The 15,502-nt window shown below is 45.0% G+C and overlaps 1 protein-coding gene across 2 annotated transcripts in view; it reads left to right on the forward strand.

The window, feature by feature from the left end:
* The first annotated feature begins 1,801 nt into the window (after positions 1 to 1,801).
* IMPDH2 (inosine monophosphate dehydrogenase 2) overlaps positions 1,802 to 15,502 on the forward strand; it is a 34,822-nt gene continuing 21,121 nt past the window's right edge. Inside the window, exons 1-5 of one of the 2 annotated variants that reach the window (XM_060239388.1) lie at positions 1,802 to 2,235; positions 11,760 to 11,808; positions 12,130 to 12,231; positions 14,106 to 14,180; positions 15,289 to 15,495. In XM_060239388.1, coding sequence (XP_060095371.1) covers positions 2,138 to 2,235; positions 11,760 to 11,808; positions 12,130 to 12,231; positions 14,106 to 14,180; positions 15,289 to 15,495 — 531 coding nt within the window. In that variant the 5' untranslated portion in view covers positions 1,802 to 2,137. The remainder of the gene's footprint in view (positions 2,236 to 11,759; positions 11,809 to 12,129; positions 12,232 to 14,105; positions 14,181 to 15,288; positions 15,496 to 15,502) is intronic. The other variant, XM_060239386.1, reaches the window with a different exon arrangement.

A 15,502-nucleotide genomic window follows, 5' to 3' on the forward strand; every position in this document is an offset into this window, starting at 1 on the left:
ACTAGATGAAGATGGAGGAAGAAAGCATTTTTTGCAGCTCTGTTTACTTGTTTCTCCAGCAATGCTGAGTCTAGTTCCGAAACTTTTAAAGTCTGCAGGCACCTTTGAAATTCTGAGATGAGTGTTGAGTGTAGCCACAAAATGGCTGCTGCAGGAGGTGGAGCGAGCCACAAAACAGCTTTTGCAGCTTTCAGTCACCCAGTAACGATCCTTGTGCTGTGATGGCAGTTGAACTCAAGGCCATCCAATGAAACTGATGGGCAGTAGCTTCAGCACAGACAAAAGGAAATACTTTACAGCAGGGGTGGCCAACGGTAGCTCTCCATATGTTTTTTGCCTACAACTCCTATCAGCGCCAGCCATTGGTCATGCTAGGGTGAGTGGGTCCAGAGTGACTAAAATGTGGAATTCGTTGCCAGAGGATGTATTGATGGCTACAGGAATAAATCACTTTAAAGGGAGATTAGATAGGTTTATCCTCCATAAATCTTATCAGTGGCCACTAGCCAAGGTGACTAAAGTTCAGAGGCGATCAGCCTCTGAAGCCAAGAGGTAACATCAGGGGGAAGGCCTTGGTCTCTCAGCCCTATTGTTGGCCCTCTGGAGGAACTGGTCAGCCACTGTATGAAACGGTGCTGGAATAGATGGATCAATGATGTGATCCAGCTGGTCGTCTTATTCTGACTCCAAAGCAACATTGAAATATCTGCGCAGCCAATCATATTTCCAATGGCCAATCATGCCTTTCTGGACAAAAGACCTATGTGACCCTGTCCACTTTCTAAAAACTGGGCACCATATCGGGAACCCCTAGTCTGGTATGACTTGCAGGTTTGTCAATGTGGCTGTGCAATATGGATTTTAATAGAAACGAATGAAAGTCTTCTGCTTAAAAGCATGTTTTTTCTTGGCATGGAATAATAATGCCATAAGATACCAGTCAGGCCCTTTACCTATCTGTTCTTACTGCCTTTATAAGTAGATCTACTAGATCTTTGTACTTATGCAATACCCTTGCCTTTCCCCCACGAATTGCTGTACTATCATCACAGGGTCTTCCTACCTTAACTTTATGTCCTAGGATAATAATGTCTTTGTAAAAACAAAATGTGTTCCTGTAAAAATGATCACAGATCTTTTCTGCTGTAAGTGTTTGAAGCAAGAGCTGCAAACAGTTCATTATCCTTAATGCTACAACAGCATGTGAACGCCCAAGTGGGGGAGGGACGGTGGCTCAGTGGTAGTCTAGAGCATCTGCTCGGTAAGCAGAATGTCCCAGGTTCAATCCCTGGTATCTCTACAAAGAGTCCAGCCAAATAGGCGTGAAAAACCTCAGCTTTAGACCATGGAGAGCCGCTGCCAGTCTGAGTAGACAATACTGACTTTGATGGACCAAGGGTCTGATTCAGTAAAAGGCAGCTTCATATGTTCATACTTTCTCCCCTTTGTGGTCTTGAGCATTTCCAATCGTAGGCCAGCTTTGTCATCTGCAGGCTGAAGTGGAGCTTAGTTCTCTGAACACCTGCGTCAAGCTGTCTCAAATCTTCCTCAAAATCTAGCTTTTCAGTAAAGCCCTTTAGCACAGCCCCTTCCGTCCGCTCCCGCCGGGGCTTCGTTATAAAGTTAGAAGGGGGCGGGGGAGAAAGAGAAGGGCTAGACTGGGACACGTGCGCACGTGCTCACTATCGAGTTCCTTGGAACTTTCCACGCCAAGTTTCCAAGACCACAGAGATGGCAAGGATGGTAGAGCGGCTCCGTCCTGCAGCCCCTGGTGAATCATGGCGAACTTCCGATTTTTCATAAACCGGAAGTTTGTGCAATGCAGAGGGCTTCCTCCCCTACACACTTTTCATAAAGACTGGCGGTCGACAGAAGGGGGAGGGCGCTCTTTGCGTAAGGCGAGAAGGCGGAGCCTGGTCTGCCGCGCTGCCTCTTGTTCTTGCCGCGCTGCCGCGACACTCCTCTTGGGGTGCCCGCCTGGCGCGCTTTGGTCCTCTCTCGCCCTTTCTCCCGCGCGTGTCGCCGGGGTCTCGTGTGCTTTGCGCGCGGGAGAGGATCACGCGCCAGGAGACAGCCTCGCGCGCACCCTCCACCACCTCCTCTGGCAGTCGGACGGAGCTCGGGTCACTTCCCCACCATGGCCGATTACCTGATCAGTGGCGGCACCGGCTACGTGCCAGACGACGGGCTGACGGCGCAGCAGATGCTCAACTGCGGAGACGGGCTCACGTACAAGTAAGGAGACCGGCGAGGGGAGTTCTGGCAGCGGCGGCTGGGCTGCTCCTCTTCCACGAGGTGCTGGATTTGGAGCGCTTCAGCAAGGAGCTGATCGGTAGCAAAGCATTGGATGGGTGTTCTGTGTATAAAACACACAGTATAAGTTGTGTGTGTGGGGGGGGGGTCCCTCTTTTTTTCCTCAAGGATTACCCGTGTAAGAATAAATCGTTGTGTTTTTTTATGGCTGTCAGCTTGAGGCGTCGAGGTTAGCTTTGATCTAGGCTTGCAGCAGAACACAGCAGTAGGGAAATAAAGACGGAATGGCCTGAACCACCTCAGGCTAAAGTTAGACATTTAAAAATGCTCTCAGTGAGAGAAAAAAAATCCGACAACGTAGATAAAAGCTGTACCAAAAGGAGAAATTTCCCCTCCCCCCCCCTCGCGTTCCTTTACTGTTAGTAAGAAGCTTGTTGGTATGTGAGGTTCTCCAAAATGGTGTGCCCCACCTGCTGTTCGAAGTGGTGCTGTCCCTTCTCCGGTCTCATTCTGCCCAGGACAGGAATTCATCCCGTGCTCTGGTAACTTACACTGTAAGGTTATGAAGATAGTCTGGTCTATACATGTTGCACAATTAGATTCTTTAGAAGGCAGCTATTAGGTGATAACTCTTCATTAGACTAATGGTGTCCAGTGGTGCCTTAGAGACCAACTGCAGTTTCTGGCTGTAAGCTTTCAAAAGCCAAAGCTCCCCTCATCAGACCTGAGTAGAAATGGAAATTTGAGTCCTTTTATCCCAGTCAGAACGTGGGAGCTCATGAAGAATGCATGTAAAGGACACAAAAGTACAATACATATTGCAATCAGATTTATTAGATCAGAGGGGAAATTGCTTGGAGGCGGAAAATCAGCATCTGTAGTGAGATAAAAATCCTATGTCCTTACAAAAAAATTAGGTCTCCATTTCTACTCTACTGTGTCTAAGGAAGGAAGCTTTGATTCTTGAAAACTTGTACCCTGAAAATCTCGTTGATCTCTAAGGCATGACTGGACTCAAATCTTAACTATTCTATTGCAGACCAACTTGGCTACCCTCTTGAACTATCTACATCAGTGTTTCCCATTTGCAGGGTCATGACCCAGTACCGGGCCACGGAAGCCTCACTACCAGGTCACAAGAAAAGCCAAAGCTAGCCCCACCCCAGCAAAGCATGACCTCTGCTTCCTTCCTTCCCCCATCTCTCTGTTGTGCAGAAAAAAGCTCGCCTTGAAGACTGACACAGGCTGCAAAGCCTGCTCTCCATTTTGGCTTCCTTCCTTCCCCCATCTCTCTGTTGTGCAGATAAAAGCTAGCCTTGAAGACTGACACAGGCTGCAAAGTCTGAGCTCTGTTTGGCTTTCTTCCTTCCCCGTCTCTGTGTTCTGCAGAAAGGAGCTGGGCTGCCTCTCCTTCCTTCTCCCCCCCCCCCGCCCATTTTTACCAAATGACCCCTGGGCAGAATTGTTGCTGGCTGAGGTCATCTGATGGTGAGAAAGTCTTTCTTTCTTTCTTTCTTTCTTTCTTTCTTTCTTTCTTTCTTTCTTTCTTTCTTTCTTTCTTTCTCTCTCTCTCTCTCTCTCTCTCTCTCTCTCTCTCTCTCTCTCTACCTTTCTACCTTTCTTTCTACCTTTCTTTCTTTCCCTGCAAGTGATGCTCTGTCTGTATTCTTGGTGCTGGGAGGGGGGAAGCAACAGTGGGAGGGCTTCTAGTGCCCTGGCCCTACTGGTGGACATTCTGGAAGTGACATCACAGGAAAAGGTGGAGTTTTGGTTCAGTGTACCCCAGAAGTGACATCACTTGGCCCTTGACACCACAGGAAATGACATAATTCCTGGCTCCACCTCCCAAAGTCTTCTGGCTCCACCCCCAAATTTTGGTGGGTCACAAAGGAGAAGTGTAAAAATAACCGGGCCACGAGAAGAAAAGTTTGGGAAACCCTGATCTACATGTTGCAAGAGGAGGAATTGACTGTACCTCTTGAGACAATGTGATGGAGACCCTGTGCTTGAAAACTCACTGTAAGTAAAAAACTGATATGAAAACCATTCTTACTTAGGTCCCCATTCTCTGTAGAGATACCTTTACTAACATGGGGAAACCTACATCTATAGAAACCCTCTGAAACTTTATCTCCTTCCCCCCTCCCCCGAGTCTTCTGCCACCTTCTTCTTTTGGCAAGTGTAAACGCAGCTGATGCCTTTCCCACAGTGAGGACAAGTGTCCTCCATTCTGTACAGGGCCAAGGATCCTCGTCCTAAAACTTCAGAGGTTGGCCGCTTTCTTGAACAGACACTCTAACTTAAGGTGTAGGAGGGGCTTACCTTTACAAACACTGTCCTGTTCCATTATCGGTGGTGTAGTCCTTTTCCCCTTGTCCTGAACACTTTTGCAAAACTCTAGAATAGTACTTTCTCCAGACTGAAGTACAGAATCCCCTTTACTTCTCTGGGTGAACTGAAACGATATCCCGGAAGACTATAGGGTGATAAATTCTGTCTCTTAGACTATTGTATTTTGGTGCTGCATGGGCTAGGTATCTTTCTCATCCAGGTTACTCGCTTGATCAGAATCCTTTCTGCTCTGCAGACCTTTTGTCTTTTCTTATTGTATAATCACCCCTCCTGTCTTGGATATTAGTAGTGATAAGCGACCCAACCTGGCAGGACATTTTAGGGGCTTTGTCTTAAGTTTTGATCTGGCAAGCCCATATTATTTTATTAACACCCTTTTGTGTTGTACAGATTATCTCTGCCAGTGACAAAACCGTAGACTGGGGGCACTATTTGACATAATCTTTCTGATCACACTGACCTCTGCAAAGGCCAGACCCAGGGTACTCTGAAGCCATCTGTCACTCCATATGGCCAGGCAGACCGTGTTCAAGCATAGTACTTTTTGCTCTGAACAGCTGTGGTTCATGCTATTCTTGTTAGAATCATCATGTCTCATCTTTAGATAAAAGCAGTTAGCTATGTCTGCCTTATGTCTGGCACGCCTGCCACTCTCTGCAGATAGAGATTCATGTGATCCCAATGATCTCAGGGGGCAGTATTTGTATATACTTCATAAGCTCCTCCCCCAGCGGGCATGCTATCAATGTGCAGTATGAGCCATGCTCTGGAAATAGTTCTTAGAGCAGAGAGCAGACTAATTCTTTACCAGCACCCTTCCCCTCCTGAGAGGGAAGCTGCTTATAAATAACTGTTTCTGTTGGGAAACAAACTTGGCTGCTAAGAAGTAAATTCCTGAAGAGGGGACGTTGTCTTCTGCCCAGTGATGCATGCAATGAAGTATAAACTGGTTGAAAGGTGGTGTTTGGTAACTTCTCTCTCCACCTGACAGCATGAATTGCGCCCACAGGATTTTGCAGGCTGAGTTCAAACATCCAGTCCAGCAGGCTTGAGATGTGCAAAAGCCTTGCTTTTGCTGTGATCCACTCAGCCATTCCTTTTCGTGCACAGTGCAATGAAGAAATCCTGATTTATAAATCCAAGTGGGCAACCGTGTTGGTCTGAAGCAGTAGAACAAAGCAGGAATCAAGTTTCACCTTTAAGACCAACCAACTTTTATTCAGAACGTAAGCTTTCGTGCGCTCTCTTCAGCACACTTCATCAGACAAGGGGATCAGGTATTGTGAGCTGAAATTCAAGCAGTCTGGCAAACTAACTGGTCGCATAAAACAGTGTGGCTAGGCCATTTGGTCTGGAAAGCCATAAAAGGTAATAAAATTCTCTGCCAAATGGTGCTTTTGCAAATCTAGGTGAATCACCAAAGGACATGTATATCCAACTTGTAGTCCACCAATTGGGCTACAAGTTGGATATACGTGTCCTTTGGTGATTCACCTAGATTTGCAAAAGCACCATTTGGCAGAGAATTTTATTACCTTTTATGGCTATCCAGACCAAATGGCCTAGCCACACTGTTTTATGTGACCAGTTAGTTTGCCAGACTGCTTGTATTAAAGCTCGCAATACCTGATCCCCTTGTCTGATGAAGTGTGCTTAAGAGAGTGCACGAAAGCTTACGTTCTGAATAAAAATTGGCTGGTCTTTAAGGTGCAATTTGATTCCTGCTTTCTTCTCCTGATTTATAAGTAATTCTGGTTGCCCATGATGTAGAATACAGGTTAACTGGAGTTAGTTTTCTGTCTGTAAATTGGGATTGTAAACCTGAATGAAATCCTAGTTAAGATTCCTTGTTTGTTGAGATTAACTTGGATACCTGTGTTTGTATGTCAGAAAAACTGGAGTTAATTTTACATCACCTGTGGAAAGGATGGGGAGGACTAGATGTATGTGCATGTTCAGCAGCACTCTGGGTTTTGTGCACATTCATGCTTAAAGTTGGCTTGGCAGGGAATCTGAATGCAACCAGAGCTGGGAGTGGCACCCTCCCCAATACTAACAGGGCCAAATCTTTTAATATTGTTTCAACAGGGAAACATCCTGTGGGCACAGACATATGAAATGTTGTTCCTTCAGTCTAGTGAAGAGTTATCACCTAAAAGCTGGATTCTGCCTTCCAGAGATTTCAGACATGCTTGTGAACTTTCTAAAGGGTTGCCTTTCTAAACGAGCATTTTTTTTAAAGAGTAACGACAACAGGTTATGAGGGCAAAGTAAAAAGAAATTCTTTTATAAGGAGAAAGTGTGGGAGGTGAACTACCGGTAATAGCTTTCAAATGCTTCAGCAGGAGTCAGTGAAGTGACTGAGATTAGACTAATAGTTAGATAATAAAAAAGATTGTTAGTAAAGTGAAAAAACAATGTTCAATTTAGCATAATTCTGAATACCAGCAAAAACCAATAAGATCTTTAAACCATAATCTTAATAATAAACTAAAAAAGCAGCCACTTTAAAACACTGTTGACACAGCAGTAATTTATAATTAAAAAACCCCCCTAATAAGTGCCAATAACAATCTGCAGTGATAAAATTAGTGATGAAATACCAGTTGTGCAGATTTAAACATCAGTCTCCGGGGGAGGGCACTTAGAACCTTCTGGAATACACACCCACACACCCTTTACTGGTCTGGAGGGAGGGGGGTGGTCTGAGGAGCCTGAAGGAATAGGGAATTCCACAGTTTAGGGGGCTAATGCTGAAGAACCCCTGCCCATGTACACATCCCCAATTCAGGTATCATTGGCATGTGGAGGAGGACATCCCAAGCCAATTTCAAAGCACTAATACATTTACATGAGTGGTGAAGGTCCTTCAAGTATCCTGTTCCCAAGTCAATTATTGGTGTTCTGAATTGATTCTGGAAGCCCAATATGGCAACCTGAGCAATCAGGCCACGATTTGTGTTAACATGATGCCTGCAGAAGGCTTGAGTGAGAATCCTGGCTACCATGTTTTGAATAAATAGAAATTTTTGAGTTTTCTTCAAAGGCAGAAACTGGGGACAGATTCTTGGAAGAGAAGTTGTCATTGGCTACTAACGTTGATGACCAAAAGAAGCCTCCATATTTAGCAACACAGCAGTAAAATTCAGAATACCAATGCTAGGACACAACACCAGGAAGAGCCTTGGTGTCTGTGCTGTTTTTGTTGGCCTTCCAGGTAAACTGGTTGGCTGCTTTATGAAACAAGATCCTGAACTAGATGAACCACCGATCTGCTCCAGTAGGGCTCATCTTACATTCTTAGAGTGGGTTTTTTGGGGGGTGGGGACTGTTTTTGTGGATAGAAAGTTTCCGATGTCATCTAGTTTGCCAGAAAAAGAATGGACTCTTCCTCTGTTCCAACAAGCTTTTTATATACAGCTCAAGTTTACTTTGTGAGAGGAATGCACTGGATTGAATTGCAGGAAGTTGTTTAATTTTTAACCCATCCTGTTGTGGTATTCCAGCTAGGATAATGGTATTTTAAAACAAAAACCTAAAGAGAAATGTAAATTAAGAAGATGATATTGGATTCTGAATCCAATATATATATTCTGAATCTCAGAGTCCCAGAGCGGTCACAACCTCCTTAACCTCCCCCGCCCCCCACAACAGACACCCTGTGAGGTAGGTGGGGCTGAGAGAGCTCTTACAGCAGCTGTCCTTTCAAGGACAACGCCTAGAAAAGCTATGGCTGACCCAAGGCCATTCCAGCAGTTTCAAGTGGAGGAGTGGGGAATCAAACCCAGTTCTCCCAGATAAGAGTCCACACACTTAACCACTATACCAAACTGGCTCTCACCAAACACTGTGTTGATGACATGACTCGTGCATCAGGAAGGAACATAAGAACTGTGCTGTTGGGATCATGGCAAGGGCCCCTCTTGTTCAGCATTCTGTTTCCAACATGATTCAAGCCTGCTTGAACCCCCCACCCCCAGTGCCTGATATTCATGGATCCTCTGTTTAGCTAACATGGCTAAAATCTGTGGACTGAGGAATAATTGGTTGAGAAGGGAAGGTTGTGGCTGGTTATTCTGGCAGGTATCCAAGTTAAGGACAGGGTTATGGTTAAACATCAACAAATACTTCCTATGGAACAATTTTACAACTGCTTTTCCTTAGAGGTTTTCCAAAAACAAAAAAACCTCTACAGGTGCATGGAAGAGATGGTTTAGAGCAGGGGTGGCCAAACTGTGGTCTTTCATACATATTGTGTGGCTCTTGAAGCCCCTGCTGCCTGGCTTGGAGAAGGCATCTGGCTCTTTCACTTCTTCAAGCCAAGCCAGCTGGCAGCTTAGGGAACACATTTAAAGTTGCTTTCTTTCTACCTCTCCTATCTATTTCCTTCCTTCATCTTGTGGCTCTCAAACGTCTGATGTTCATGTCTTGCAGCTCTCTGACATTTATTCTATGTGGCTCTTACATTAAGCAAATTTGGCCACCCCTGGTTTAGAGATTGGGTGGCATTCAGTGTTCAATTTATAAAAATCAGAGGTACCTGATGTTAAAATGTATACATGCTTGTATATGAAATTGCCTTTTACAGAGTCACACTATAGGTCTGTGATTTTTGTCCATTTGGTTGGTCCTAATAGATGTTACAGGTGTTAAAGGTGTTACAGGGATTTCATTCTTGTCATAAGTCTCCAAAACCTGCTTATGACTACTGTGACTTTCCTAAGTACCTAAAGCAGAGATTTCTTCAGCCCTGTTATCCGAGAGGCTTTAAGAGCCAGTTTGGTGTAGTGGTTAAGAACAGTGGTGGACTCTAATCTGGGAGAACTGGATTTGATTCCCCACTCCTTCTCCACAAGCAGTTGCTGGGTGACCTTGGGTCAGTCACATTTCTCTTAGAGGTCTCTCAGCTGTACTTACCTTACATGATATAAAGGGTGGGATATAAATCCATTCTCCTCCTCTTCCTCCCTCTTTCTTTAGAGCAGCAGTGCTATATCAGATCTGTATCCTCTTTCACTTAGTAGCCACCTAGATGTTCCCAGAAGGTTTACAAGCCTGCCTGCTGCTACTGTTCTTCAGCGGGTTTCCATCTCTGACCATGGGAATGCCACTTATTATTGCAGCTAATAGTCATTGATGGCCCTCTTCTCCATGAAGTTGTATGACCCTTTTTTCCCCATAAATAACAATAAACTAAACTAGGGCCTAAACTAAGCTTCCTGCTATGGAGGTGCTAGGTTTGAGCCTTGGACCTTTTTCATGACGTGCTCTAACACTAGACTCTGACCTCTGTCAAAAGGAAATAGGAAATCAAAAAGCCCAAGCATTGGCAAGGTGAGCAAGTAGAAAGTGGTTGGTATAAGAACCAACCCACTACAACCGTGACTGCCCCTGAATGCCCCATTCATGCACGTGCTTTGTGGAGGGCGTAACCAGGCTGCACTGCAGCACGAGCACCCCTCAATAACACTGGGCACAGGTGATATTGGAACGCTCTGGAAACCCTGTGCCAGGCATGGCACACAAAATGGAGTCTGGTAGCACTTTGGTCAAGCTGGTCCAGCTCTCAGACACGCTGTGACCCTAAGGCTATCAGCACCTAGTAGTTACACCTGGACCATCACCCTGGCTTCCTGAGACCCATCTGCTCATCTTTGCATACATTATCTCACAACTCCATAATCTTATTTATTTATTATTTTTGATTTATAGCCTGCCCTTTCCCAAATGGGCTTTGAGCAGGTAACAACAGTCAATGTGCCATTTTTCCAGTCTGAAAAGACTCCCAGGGGTTGCTGCTTGCTCTGCTTAGGGTTGCTTAGGGTACTGATGAGCTATGTGTTCCTTCTCCACAATGAGCAAATAGCGCCCCCTGGGTTATTTCAGGTTGAGAGGATAATTGGGGGGGGCAGGAGATGTAAGCCCTCTTTCTGTGCATGCCATGGTCCTGATCCACTTTGGGCCTGTGCACACCTGAGAAGCATGAAACTCAGCACACCTCTCCGCTGAACCCCAGAGCAATCCTCATGGAAAACCGGGGGGGGGGGGGTTATAGCAGGAACTCCTTTGCATGTTAGGCCACACCACCCCAATGTAGCCAACCCTCCAAGAGCTTATAGGGCTCTTCTTACAGGGCCTATTGTAAGCTCCAGTAGGATTGGCTACATCAGGGATGTGTAGCCTAATATGCAAAGGAGTCCCTGCTAATCTGTTGCTAGGCCCTGGATCAGGTGTGCTACAAAGTATCCTTTCTGATTTTTGGATTCTGGGGCATGCTTGTGGAGCCCAGGTATTTGATATACTTTCACTCTTCTATTGCTTTTTTATTTACTTTCTATGGCAGTGCCATCTTTGCATACCAGCTGTTGTGTATTTTGTAGGGGAATGCAGGAGTTATGACTTTGTCCCTAGCGTTAAGGGCATGTTTCCAAGCAGGAGGCCGTTTGGATGAGAGCTGGTGAAGTCAGTAATTAGACTAACCAAGACAATTTGGCTTTCTGCCCTTCATTAGACATTATCCCTTTATTTATTTGTACCCTGCTGTCTTGCCAAAAAAAAGCTTGCAACACTGTTCTCCTCTTCCACATTTTATCCTTGCAACAATAACCCTGAGGCAGCTTAGGCAGAGAGCAAGTGACCAGCCCAAGGTCACCCAGCAAGCTTCTATAGTCAGAATGGGGATTGGAACCTGGGTCTCCCAGATCCTAGTCTGACACTCTAACCCAGGGGTGGCCAGACTGCAGCTCGGGAGCCACATGTGGCTCTTTCACACATATTGTGAGGCTCTCAAAGCCCCCACCATCCCATCAGCTGGCTTGGAAAAGTAAATCACTGCCCAGCCAGCCAATGCGGCTTGAAGAATACATTTAAAGTTAAAATTGCCTTCCTTCTTTCCTTTTTGTGGCTCTCAAACATCTGATGTTCGTGTCTCTCAGCTCTCAAACATCTGATGTTTATTCTATGTGGCTTTTATGTTAAGCAAGTTTGGCCACCCCTGCTCTAACCACCATCCTGTGCTGACTCTCTGTCAGGCTCATATGGGAATAATATTGATTATCTTGCAAGGCTGCTGTGAGGATGAAATACTTCCAGTTCACAAAGCTTGGTATTTAAATGTGTAGTGACACATTCCGCCTTCTTTCTCCTTCATTCAGTGACTTCCTTATACTCCCTGGCTACATAGACTTCACTGCAGACCAAGTGGTGAGTATGAGGTTAATTTTTATATGTTTAAAAAAAATGGTGAAAAGCATGCTTCCATCTTTGTGAAAGAGTCTGTTTGCCCATCTATATAGCAGTCACTGAACAACTTTCAGCACTTTTTACGTTTCCAGCTCCCTTCTGTGAGGCTCTTGGGCACAGCTGAGCAGTCTATGCCCTGGAATCCTAAGAAGCTCAGCTTTCCAACTGAAAAACTAAATCTAAATCTCATGATTGCTAAGATCATAGGAATGCAATGGGAGAATACGTGGAAATAAATGAAGTGAAATACTGCTATAGTCCAAACTCTGTGTTTGTTTTAAGGACTTGACTTCTGCTCTGACCAAGAAGATAACTTTGAAGACTCCGTTGGTATCTTCCCCTATGGACACCGTAACAGAGGCCAGCATGGCCATTGCGATGGCAGTAAGTAATTTGGCACAGAAGTGTTTTTGTATGGAGGGATTTTAATGGAGACAAATTTTTAATCGTTTTAAATTTTAAAGATTATTTATTGTGTCTTTGCATTGTTTGTATTGGGTATAACTTGTATGCTGTTAGCCGCCCTGAGTTCTGTTCAGGGGAGAGGGAGCAGGATATAACTTGGATAATTAAATAAATTCATCCAATGTGGGGGAGAATCCATCTTTGTATTCTAAGTACTGGCCTGCAGAAATCAGGACTGTCTCATTTTTTGGTTACTGAATCATATTTACAAAACAGATAATTGCTTTAATAACTCTTGATTCAGTGCTGTGTCAACCGAGGAAAGCTTTGCTGGTCTATCACAAACCAATCTGGATACAGAATGCGATTTTCCCTACATTCTTCTTTGTCCTTGCAGTCCTTTCTGACAGGATCATTCTCAGAGCTATAGGACCTGTGCAGTGGGATTGGCTGCATAAGTTGAGGGGGAGGGGTCTGAAGTGAGGAGAGGCAAGGAGGTAAGATTTGTAGCCCCTCCTTCCTCCACAGGTGCATCTGCACAGAGGGAAAGTGTTGTTTTCATTCCCTTGTCCTTCCTGTTTTCTGCTCCCCCAACTCTCATGGCTTTTCCTCCCCATGGGTGCTGAGATCCTGGGAATGGTATTTTCAGAGGTCAGCAGGGCCTGCAGGAATAGACGGTAATGTAGCAAAGCATTGTATTCTTCTGTATGTGAATATTTGGATACAGGTCGCTGTCCTATTATCCTTATCATTGATAATATGGAATCTTTCCTGCTGGCCTCACAGGAGATCTGGATTAACACAACTATGGCTTGTTGAAAGCTGGGGACACTTCTGAGCTAGTGGGTAGGACCGGATGCTCATCTTTCAGGCTTCTTGCTTAAAGAAATAAGCTTCTGGCACTATTTAAAGCTCTTTGGCTCTCCGTCACTTAGTGGATCTCCTTACATACACTCCTCTTTGTCACACTTCCCTTGTAGTGTGCGCTGGTTCTCCTTCTGTCAGCCCTCCTTTTGCTACCCACCCTTGTCACTGTTCCTTCTGCACTGTTCCCTAGGCCTCATATGGAAATCCCCTTCCCAGACATCATTCCCCCTCAGGACATCATGAGTAATTTTAAATCACCTCAGCCTTGCCTTAACTGTGGTTTTACATCCACTTTATTCTCCTCTCTGCCATATCCTAACTCTATGCTTGTCCATTCCTGAGCTTCCTGTCCAGTCTAGTCTAGTCCATCTGTTTTGAATTTTGAACCTCTGGGCTCTTTCTCATGTATGAACTTCTATCTTGCCTCTGTTGGAGGAAACCATCCAAGGCAATCAAAATTAAAAATCCCTGGTAGAAAAACTAATGTCTCCACATTAGTTGAGAATGCTCACAAATATAATTTAGGATGACAAGTTTTCTAATGTGATGAAACGTCTTGGTGTACGCTGCAGACTTATCAAAAATGTGTTTCCCCCCTCTAATTTCTCCGTAAACTGCATATGCTGACTCCAGTTGGAACAAACAATGGCTAAAAGCTGAGCCTTTGCATATTCTTCAGAGGTATTTTTCAGTGATGTGTTCATATGTTCTGTACAGAGTTTAGTGGTATTAGCTAATAGAGAAATGCTAGCTGGAGTAACTGTAGCCTTTGCCAACTCTGCTTTTGTTTTGTCCTTACCAGACAACAAATACTTTCAGTTCTGCTCTATCATTCCTTAGTTGTGTCCTTCCTTAAAGTGGAACCATTTTGTACAAAAACTGTTCCAGTCCCCACTCCCGGCAACCTTCTCTTTGTTCATTGGCTGATGGTAGAAAAGAAGTGTTGCTCTTCTTACCATTTAAACTTTCCTTCTGTATATTCTCAGCTCACAGGTGGGATTGGATTCATCCACCATAATTGCACCCCAGAATTCCAGGCCAATGAAGTACGAAAAGTTAAGGTAAAGGACAACATTTTGAGGGATGTTTAAGCAGGTATTGTTGGGGAGAAGGGCCAAGGTGGCAAAGTCATAAGTGTAAACAGTGGCTTGGATCCAGCAGTGCACAAGTGGAAACATAAATGGTGTTAGCACAGGTCTGCTTGCAAAACAACTTGCACAGCACCTAATACATTCCTCCCTGCATGTTGTAGTGCTCAGGAACTGGATGCACAAGATCTTACAGAGGTGCAAGGAAGGATACAATAAAATTGACTTGGCTGAAGTGGTTACCATGGTCATTTTCTTGTGCTTTTGCTTGTGCAAGAGCTGCAGCACAAATTGAAATTTTGCACAGCACCCAACCTGGCATGTGACTGCTATAGACATAACAGTTGTCTGTTCTTTAACCATGAGTAAAATATTAGAAGTAGGCAGTGTTTTTTTTTTAACAGGAATGCACAGGAACACAGTTCCGACTGGCTTGGTGTAAGGGGTGTGTGGCCTAATATGCAAAAGAGTTCCTACTGGGCTTTGCTACAGAAAAGCTTTGTGTGACGATGGTGATGTCAGGGTGTGTGGCCTAATATGTAAGTGAGTTCCTGTTGGGCTTTTTCGACAATAACAGCCCTGGAAGCAAGCTGTGAGATTACATCCTGCTTCCTCCAAGACCTTCCCATGCAGGAGTCTTTTCCCATGCCCATTAGCCCTAATTATGGTTAATAGCACCAATCCTAACCATGATGAATGCTAACCAGGTTTTGCAGCCTGTGATTTTTCTGCTTGGAATCTCTAAAGCCATTTTTGTTAGGATGTGCTGAGGTGGTTCCGAGTGTAGTTAGCATCAATCGTGGCTAATATTCATAGCTACAGTACATTCAGGCAGGGTGCATCAGCCCCTGTCAGCTAACAACCTATGCACATCTGGCTCCTTGTCCTTTCCTGGCCACACTGCTGCACTCCTGTCTGTGTACTGAAATTCAGAGTGTAGGATGCTGCTGTGTGGCTAAGTTCTTAACCATGTTTCAAAGCTCCATTCCTAGACGGTCCGATCCTAGTCCTGGAGGCCCATTGCTACTTGGTCATGTCTTCACTTCTACCCCGTTTTTCCCCTCAATGTGCTTTGCTCCAGAAATATGAACAAGGATTTATCACAGACCCAGTAATCCTGAGCCCCAAAGACAGAGTCCGAGACGTTTTCGAAGCGAAAGCCAGACATGGGTTCTGCGGCATCCCCATCACGGACAATGGGAAGATGGGCAGCCGGCTGGTGGGGATTATCTCATCCCGAGACATTGACTTCTTGAAGGAGGAAGAGCATGACTTGCCTCTTAGTGAGGTCAGTG

Source organism: Heteronotia binoei, chromosome 5 (genome assembly GCF_032191835.1).
Source record: "Heteronotia binoei isolate CCM8104 ecotype False Entrance Well chromosome 5, APGP_CSIRO_Hbin_v1, whole genome shotgun sequence".
NCBI classification, from domain to species: domain Eukaryota; kingdom Metazoa; phylum Chordata; class Lepidosauria; order Squamata; family Gekkonidae; genus Heteronotia; species Heteronotia binoei.